Source organism: Pundamilia nyererei, unplaced genomic scaffold (genome assembly GCF_000239375.1).
Source record: "Pundamilia nyererei isolate P.nyererei 1_Seehausen unplaced genomic scaffold, PunNye1.0 scaffold00047, whole genome shotgun sequence".
Taxonomy (NCBI): domain Eukaryota; kingdom Metazoa; phylum Chordata; class Actinopteri; order Cichliformes; family Cichlidae; genus Pundamilia; species Pundamilia nyererei.
This window is the reverse complement of record NW_005187448.1, coordinates 23,805-32,587: the sequence shown is the minus strand read 5'-3', so window position 1 is coordinate 32,587 and position 8,783 is coordinate 23,805. Positions and strand designations below refer to the sequence as shown.

The 8,783-nt window shown below is 38.4% G+C and overlaps 2 protein-coding genes across 3 annotated transcripts in view; both read left to right on the top strand.

The window, feature by feature from the left end:
* The first annotated feature begins 1,220 nt into the window (after positions 1–1,220).
* Positions 1,221–5,915, top strand: LOC102215072 (kelch repeat and BTB domain-containing protein 12-like). Of its 2 annotated transcripts, XM_005732448.1 has the most exons (10): positions 1,221–1,378; positions 2,110–2,285; positions 2,697–2,878; positions 2,979–3,111; positions 3,349–3,582; positions 3,696–4,054; positions 4,140–4,413; positions 4,913–5,060; positions 5,147–5,344; positions 5,425–5,915. In XM_005732448.1, the coding sequence occupies exons 2-10, from the start codon at positions 2,115–2,117 to the stop codon at positions 5,571–5,573; spliced, it is 1,848 nt and encodes a 615-aa protein (XP_005732505.1). In that variant the 5' UTR covers positions 1,221–1,378; positions 2,110–2,114; the 3' UTR covers positions 5,574–5,915. The 2 variants fall into 2 exon arrangements, with proteins under 2 accessions (XP_005732505.1, XP_013766133.1); XM_013910679.1 differs by lacking the exon at positions 1,221–1,378 and having other exon boundaries at positions 1,408–2,285.
* Positions 5,916–6,947: 1,032 nt separating this feature from the next.
* Positions 6,948–8,783, top strand: part of LOC102214792 (bone morphogenetic protein receptor type-2-like) — a 6,827-nt gene continuing 4,991 nt past the window's right edge. The window contains exons 1-4 of the mRNA XM_005732447.1: positions 6,948–7,008; positions 7,228–7,437; positions 7,677–7,835; positions 8,301–8,402. Of these exons, the coding sequence (XP_005732504.1) occupies positions 6,972–7,008; positions 7,228–7,437; positions 7,677–7,835; positions 8,301–8,402 (508 nt within the window). The 5' untranslated portion in view covers positions 6,948–6,971. The remainder of the gene's footprint in view (positions 7,009–7,227; positions 7,438–7,676; positions 7,836–8,300; positions 8,403–8,783) is intronic.

The window sequence follows — 8,783 nt, the reverse complement described above, 5'->3', positions numbered from 1 at the left end:
GGGGGGGGGGCAACTTCACTCACATGTAAAACATTTATACAACAGCAGCATTTCAGAATAGTTTTTTGTTTGCTTGTTTGTTTGTTTGTTTTATAGATTTTTGATTTTTGTAATAAAAATGCTTTGATAATAAAGCTTACATGGATGATACCGATTTCTTTTAGTTCAAGAAAAGGTTATAATTTAAATTATTTTGGAAAGCACCCTTGAAAACCAGTTTCTGTTTCTTATCTGGACTTGTTGTTGATATGTTATTGTGATGTTTTTCAACAGTGATTTGATTATACCTTCTAGAAAATGTCCACTCTTTCTTTTTTTTGACAGACTTTCAGGAAAACCAGAAGCTGTGGATTGAAATGTTGCCTTTGTATAAATGTTTAAATAGTTTTTTTTTGTGTGTTTTTTGTTTTTGTTTTGTTTTTACTAGAGAGCCAAATGTGCTCAGACCTTTTTCCCCATTTTTTTTTATTTTTCTAGTATCTGTCACTACTATGAACTTAGGGCCCAACAACATTTAAAGCACCAAAATGGTGTAGGTACCATCTGTAACCAGAGAAGCTGCTCCAGCTTTTTAAAAAAATTTTTAAAAGTCCTCCTTTAAGTGACAGAAAAGTCAAATTATAGACTTCCCAACTGAAACTTCTGGGAATATTGTTGGAAATGGAGAAAATAACTTACCATTTCACTTTAAAATTTTTTTAACTTATTTCATAATTTTAACAAATCATTTCTTTTGCAGTGGCAGAAAAATCAATAGAACTTTTTGAAAACAGTTGACTCACAGTCTTGTGGACATCCAAAGCCTCAACAATCACCTGCATTAAAGCCTCATCAGTGAGTTTCCCAAATTAACAAATAGTTAGTTTTATATTCTCCTTAGTTTTAATTTATTTGTTTTAATTTCTTTCAAAGTCTAGTTTTTATTTTTATTTTATAAAAAAAAATCACATAACTTTAGATTTTAATTTAATTTTAGTTAACTATCTTCAAAAATACCTGTTCACGTCATGTTAATTATTCATGTGGTCTCTTAATGAAATTGCACATTTTTCTTTTAAGGAAAAATGTGCAGATTTCTCTAAAGTAATGAGAGTGAAACGCTGCATGAATGAGTTTAAGGACAGACTGTTCAGTCATGTATAGAAACCTGAACAGGCCTGCAGCCCCACCAGCACTTGCTGGTCTATTTTAAACTCGTTTTTGACAGTGAACATGCTGTTGACCCCCACTCACCAAAACAAAATGGCACAGAACACGAGAGAACTGGCAGCAAACAAAAACTTGACACAAACAGCCCAGCCTGTGTTGTAGTTTTGGCAAGGAAAACTGACGTAATCTCATTTTAATACTTCTAATCTTGGTTCTTTGGACAACACTGGTATGGTAACTGTTTTTCTGCATGTGCTTAGCAAATATAATGCATGCTATTTCTGCTTCTCTGAACCGTGTGTGCGTGTCTGTGGGCTGTTTATGTGTAGCTCACGCACACAGAGTGTGATTATCAGCTGCAGGGGTGGAACCACAGGTCAACATGTAGTAGAACGTAATCTACAAACAGGTCAATGCTATTTAGCTTTATGAAGTATATTAAATGTTGCATTAGTTAAGGCAGACTCTTTAACATGATTGGTGTACATGTCAACGTAATTTATAAAAACAAAAGAAAGATGTGCTCATTTGAACCGCTGTTCACACTTAAAAGCATGATCAGAGTTCACACTGCTCATGTGCTCACAATATAATGGCCATTGTGACTGGCATGAGTTAGCTCACTCATGCGAAGCACTCCCGGCTGAGCTAATGAATACACTTGGTACTCATTAGCTCAACGCGAATAAACAAAAAGTGGAACTAAATATGCTCCGTGCATGGATCAGACCCACGGAGGAAAAGTGCATAGTCATTCAGTCTCACGTGGGAGAAAACTTTCCATGCAGTACCTACTGACAACAGCGAAGCTGCGATAGTGAAGAGCAGGTAGATGCAGTTGAAACTGCATACAAGTGTGCATAGACCAAACTTTCACAGATGTTCACTCATTTTGTTTATTGATTTATTTAATTGTAATTACTGATGCATTTTCCACAACTCCCCTCTCTTCAAAACAAGAGTCCATGGATGCTGAGGTGCTGCACTCTGCTCAAGCAGAGCATGGCTCACTTTTGCTAAGGCAGCTAGAGAGGATGAGAACAACTAAGGAGCTCACTGACGTGGTGCTGCTAGCTGAAGGGATCCCCTTCCATTGCCACAAGGTGGTGCTGTCTGCATTCAGTCCTTACTTCCAGGTAAAATAGTCAGGAACAATAAACCGTATGCTTGAAGGAAAATGAAGAACACTATTTAAATTATTTGCAATGCAATTATTTTTATTTTCCTGTAAAATACCTGAAGATATGCAATACTCAAAAGCACTTATGCACTACATAAAATTACTTCCATATTACTTATTATTCTAAACATAATACTAAAATCTACTTACAGTATAATTATTTCTTTGTTTCTGGTAATTTCAAATAAAATACATTGGAAATCATGTTGTATTGCAGGGGAATTAAGCCGTTCGTTGCAGGCCATATTATAAAGTGTTACCATATTTTTTATTATTTTTTTCTGAACTACTCCAAGCAAATGCATTAATGAGACGCAAGGCTGTAGTTGTATCATTTCTTACTGTTCTGGTGAATCATTGTGTCCAGGCCATGTTTACATGTGGTCTGAAGGAGACGCACGGAGGAGAAATACCACTCAGAGACACTTCTGCACAAAGCTTAAGGCTGCTGCTGGACTACATGTACTGTGGCGAGCTCCCACTAACAAACAACAACATCCAGGGAGTGGCCGTTGCTGCCTTTCTGCTACATGTAGACGGAGGCTTCAGGTGCGGTGAAACTGACAGAGGGGTAATTGGTAAAGGTGTCACCTGTTAAAGTGCAAGTTTTATGCTTAAGAAGTACTCTCCTTGTTTTTACTGAGGTAAGGTTGTGCCAGAGTCACATGGAGGCCTGTATGGACCCGTCAAACTGTGTTGGTCTGTACCACTGGGCCAGGAACTTGGGAGCAACTAGCCTCGCTGACTGTGCCTTGCGATATCTTTGTCAACACTTTTCACAGGTAGGGTTTAAGTATTACCAATGTGAAAGAATCCCTCAGTCATAGTCTTTAAAAATGTTCATGAACCTACGATTAATGAAGTTAGGCCTGCCCTAAATTATCAGAAGAATCAAAGTTCAGTGAAGCTTTTGAACACTGAGGAAATCTCTGAATATCTTTTGTTCATTTTGCAATGTTATTCTTATTTTATATTCATTACTTACAGTATACTGTCTTTCTTTATCTTTGTTTAACTAGGTTTGTGAAGAAGAAGAAGTGCTAGAGCTGAATGCTCAAAGTCTTGGGGAACTGCTTGGCTTAGATGACCTTAACGTATCACAGGAGGAGGTTGTTTTGGAGCTGGTGCTGCGCTGGGTGGAAAAGTACAGGGGTGACTCAGAAAGGGAAGCCCAGGCTGTGGAGTTGCTCAGGCATGTCCGACTGGAGCTTGTGGATCCTGGATTTCTTTGTAAAGCAAGGAGGAGAAACCCGGTATGAAGAGATTGGAATGAGGTCCAAATATAATAAGGAGCAAGACTCCCTATTTATATTTGTCCTGAGATAAGTATATAGATATATCATTCTTATACTTATGATTCTCTCAGGTGCTTCTGCAGGATACTGAGTGCTTTGGGATGATTGATGCTGTTCTCCAGACGTCAGGTCTCTGCGAGGCCGCAGCTCCTCCTCGCCGAGCTCTTCGCTATGGCATGGAGACAACAGATTTGCTCCTTTGTTTGGGTGGTGTGAATAAGGAGGGCGTCCCTGCGCGGCGTGGAGGACTTGCTGACCTCAGTTTTTGCTTTGACCCCCATGCTAGGAAGACTTACTACATCCCCTCTCCCCTGAGGGGCTGCAGCATAGTGGGACAGATCACAGCAGGCGCAGTGAGCCGAGAAAACATCATAGTGGTGGCCGTAGAAGCAGAAGACCAACATCGAACGAAGGGGGTTGATATCTACAGGTTTTAATCCCTTTGCATATCAGAAATCTTTTTATCAATAGGCACCACACTGAATTAACAAATGAACTACTTGTTTATCTTCCAGGTATGACAGTTCAGAGGAGAACAGCTGGGGGAAGTTGTGCTCAGCAGCTTACAGGGACATGTATGCTTTAGGGCTCATAGGAGATGCCCTCTATTTAATCGGTGGTCAGATGAAAGTGCGTAATCACTACGTCATCACAGACAGCATGGAGAGATGGTCGCTGAAGAGAGGAGGCAGCTGGCTCAGCTTTGCTCCTCTGCCTCTTCCATTAGCCAGTCACTTTGTTGTGACACTGAAGGAGCATCTTTATGTGCTGGGGGGGTGGACACCACAGGTACCCAGACTCACCATCTTAACCGTTTAAAGCCTGAGCCATGAAATAATTGCCCCAAAAATTCATCTTTTTAAACTGAGTATTTATGGAACCTTCTTACAAAATAAAAGAAAAAATGTATTTGTATATGTGAGTTTGAATTTTTATCATACTTGTTGTGTCTGGCCTTTTTTTTTTTTTACATGGTATTAGTTTAAAATGTAATGTAAAATTTATTTAGGTTTTTCACGGGAAAAAAATCATACTGAAGTTGTGGAAGTCTCAAAAATTTACAAAAACTTGCCATATAAAATCCACAAACTGGTTGTTTTTCCCCTGAACATTAACATCAGTATTGTACTTTTATTTAAAATCATTTTCGTTTTTTTAAAACAATTCCACACGATAGAGATGGTGAAATAGTTACTGAAATATTTCTGCTTCTCATTTGTCCAATATGTCCCCATGTCCTCATCTTTTTCTTCATCTCTCTGCCTAAATCTCTCATCCTGCCATTCAGGATCACCCTGACGACGAGCCTGACAAGCTCAGCAATCGTGTGTTTCAGTTTGATCCCGGCAAAGACAGATGGACAGAGTGTGCCAGCATGAAGTACTCCAGGTACCGCTGTGGGTCAGCTGTACTCAATGGAGAGATCTATGTATTAGGTCAGTCTACCAAAACACATAACTGTATCTATGTTAGTATTGTGAAATTTCTGCACTGGAGCAAGAGTAGATGCGTTTGTTTCCAGGTGGTATAGGATGCGATGGAGAGGACCGTGGGCAATCGCGTCGTTGCCTGAGCTCCGTGGAGATCTACAACCCAGATACAGACACCTGGAGACCAGGACCAACCGTCCCCACATCCCTACTTTCCCTTCGAATGAACGCCTCCAACGTAGGAGTAGTGGATGGAAAGCTCTATCTCTGTGGATACTACAAAGGGGCTGGTCAGTTACTGAATGCCTGTCAAATAATTTTTAAAAGCACTTTTGCATGCGCTCAAATAATTTTTCTCTAATGGCTGCAGGCCGTCATGAGATCATCACCAAGGAACTTTTGGAATTGGACCCTGCAGACAATGTGTGGACAGTTGTGGAAAGACGAGCAGCCATGCACGACAGCTACGACGTCTGTCTGGTGGCTAATCTTAATCCTCGAGATCTCTTCACAACCTAATCCAGCTCCTGCTGGGCCAGTGTGTGTGGAAAGTAAGCGTCTATACGCTAAACCCGGAAAGTCTCATTCAAAAAAGCTTTATTCACTCTTGGTATTTGGAAAAAAGAATAACCAGATTAATTTTCACTATAATTAACTAACAACTTATTTTTTTGCTATATGAGTATCCAAAGTCAAACTTTAGATAATGCAGTTTTATGTTATATATCAATGGGACATTAGCTGTAATTAAATATATATTGTGTTGTATGATATGTTCAGTCAAAAGTCTGTTTGTTACATGTCTTGTCCAAGCAATAAATTTTACCTGTAAATGTAAGAATAAAAGAAAAATCAACATTCTGTTCTGTGTAATTTCTATATGTGGTATAAACTGTTAAACTAACACGTGCAAGGCTGCACGTGTTAGTTTAAGGTCACAAAATCTTGCCTATACAAAAGTCCCTTCCACCACTTTAACTCTTCTTTCAGTAAAAAGAAGGATGGCAAGAAAAAAAAGCTAATTTTATATTTAACAAGCTATTTATTTTGCTCTTCCATCAAACTACAGAGACCACAGAAGCCTCACACTGACTGCTACTTGTTTTTTGTTGTTGTTTTTTTCTGTGTGTTGTCAAACATTACTTGGACTGAAAGGATGTCAGCAGAAGAACTTGGTGACCTCTTAGTGAGAAAACATTTTAAATATATTTTCCTCTCCTTTTTTTTGGATAACTGCATGTTGAAATGATATAATAATAAAATGAAATAATAAAGTGACGTGAAAAAGATGGAGGATTCAGGTGTGTGTTAACGCAATGCCACAATCTTACCAGGAATGGATGTCCAAGTAGATTTGACCCAAGGTCAGACTGTGCAATGCTCATTAACTACAAAAATCCCAAAAGACTCTCCATGCTTCAATCAACATGGTAGAACAATGAACACCAATGAACACATCTGTATACCAAAGTATTCTTGGGTCAGATCTGAAGACAGTGGGTCATACAATCGGAAATTCCCAAGCATTCACACAATACCTGGTCTTTCATGCACTTTTTTAAACGAATAATAGTGATATAGTCAGTCTAAAAAAACTCTACATTGCCCTTAAAAAAACATTTCAATTCATTAAGATGAATGCAGATTTCACTGTAGTATTTGATACAGCAATCGTGACTTGAGATAACCTAGCGCATACTTCCAGAGTTCTTTGAAATTGCCATTTTGTGAGACCTTGATGATGATAGATGATGCCGATAGTCTGGGAGGCTAAATTTAATGTTTTAGACAACAAGTGTCCTCGCGCAAGGATACAAGAGCAGGTGTGGGCTGGTGGGAGGTGCGCTTGCAAGCATGAGAAACGAATCTCACATTCTCAGGACAGTCATTCAACTTCGCCGCTCAGGGTGAATAAACATGCTAGTAGAAAGGTGGTGGCTGATTTTGGCCTTGGGTGAGTATTTTTAAAATCATCTGCCAATCTGCTGTGTTGTTTGTTCCTTTTTCTGTGTCTGATTTTGATTAATGATGGCTGCTAATAGTTACAGGTTGTGTTGCTTGTGTTGTAAAAGGACTGTTGACTAGGCTAATTTAGACTCCTATGTTATTAATCACCGTTGTCATCTTACATTATACGTCCGACTTTCTTTTTATTCTTTTTTTTTATTCCCAGAATGTATTATGTGCATCTACAGCAAGCCCTTACAGCAGAAGAGAAGGTGTTTTTTTCAAATAACAGAAAGTACAAAGCATAACTACAGGCAGAATAAGAAATACACTGCTGCAGGCAGTGTGAGCGGGTCAGTGCAAGTTTGTGAGACCACGGACTGTTGCGTGGGCTACTACCGGATTATTAACGGCACACCAAAAGCTGACATTCTTGGTAAGAAGCCCGTATGTCTGGGCAAGTACGTGGAGTGTATAGTGGGTGATTGAAAACAACAACAACAACAACAACAACAACACATTTTTAGCACATTAGCAAAAAAAACATCTAATGATTGATAAGCTAGTTTAAAGAAAGCTCCCGCGCCAATTGTAACAGCTGAAATGTGCCACGTGCTGTGAAGTATAATGAAGTATGTAATATTGTTTGTCGTGCTCCTGATTTTTCGATTGCAGCTTGTGATAGAATTGAAAAGTCATGCCCAGATGAAACCTGCAAGGCACAAACACGCATCAACAATCAATTCTTGACGTGCATGTGCAACACAGACCTCTGCAATGGCAACATTACTTGGGGAAAAGAACAGACTTCACACCCCTACTCTTATTTTTCAGGTATGGTATTAATAAGGTTATATAACCGTGAATTACTAAATAAATGTATAATTTAAGAATAATATATCATAATACAATTAGAAGCATTTAAAAAGCCTAAAACACTTCATGTCCTTCCCGAGGCAACCCCAAAGGAATTTGTGCCCCTCGGGGAATCAAACCAAAGATCTTTTTCTTGTTAGGCTCTTGTTATGCTGAATATATATTCAGGTGGTTGACAAATTTAAGGAAAAATCAACATTAAGTGTAACATTACCAGACACCCAACACTTGGCATTGATTTGTCAGTATCTGGAACAGTTAGCCATCACCATGCCAGCAAAATGGCTCACACACCATTACAAAGATCTCTAGCTCAAATTGTTGTGTTTTTCCTTGAATTCTTCACCCATTCGCATGTGCGATAGATATGATCATTCATTCAGAATTCAACTGGCACCTAATCCTTTTTTCTCCCCTTTTTAGTCGTCTTCATGAAAAAGGCTGTGAAACCTCTGGTTGGGATTTTGCTCTTTATGTGTTTCTGGATCGTTGCTGCTCAATGGAGAAGTTGCCTAAAAAAGAAAAGTAAAGTTCTTTTTTCTTCAAAAACATTATTTATGATTTAAATACCACTTGAGTAATTCAGTTTGACCTGACTGACTCCACTGCAAAAAAAGAAAAGAAAAGAAAAGAAAAGAAAAGAAAAAATAGTGAATCTTCTTTTACACCTTCAAAGTTATGCTTTACCCTCAGATTTCTCAGAGAAGTCCAGCATGCAGGGCAAAAACACTCAAATTCAGTTTGCTATTTTCCTAAAAATAACAATGTCACTTTTAATGCTTATTTATTTTTTTAATGCTATAATTTCATTAATTATTCATTTTGGCAGTCTTAATTCCTAGGGTCAGGACTGCCAAAATGAAATAATAAAATTATCATGAAATAATTAAATGTGTCAATAATTAA

Bases quoted from the DNA above. Each gene is read 5' to 3' on its own strand.
- LOC102215072 (XM_005732448.1), top strand. From the start codon at position 2,115: ATGGATGCTGAGGTGCTGCACTCTGCTCAAGCAGAGCATGGCTCACTT. The intron at 3,583-3,695 runs GTATGAAGAGAT...TGATTCTCTCAG, and splicing joins AAGCAAGGAGGAGAAACCCG to GTGCTTCTGCAGGATACTGA. The intron at 5,061-5,146 runs GTCAGTCTACCA...GTTTGTTTCCAG, and splicing joins TGGAGAGATCTATGTATTAG to GTGGTATAGGATGCGATGGA.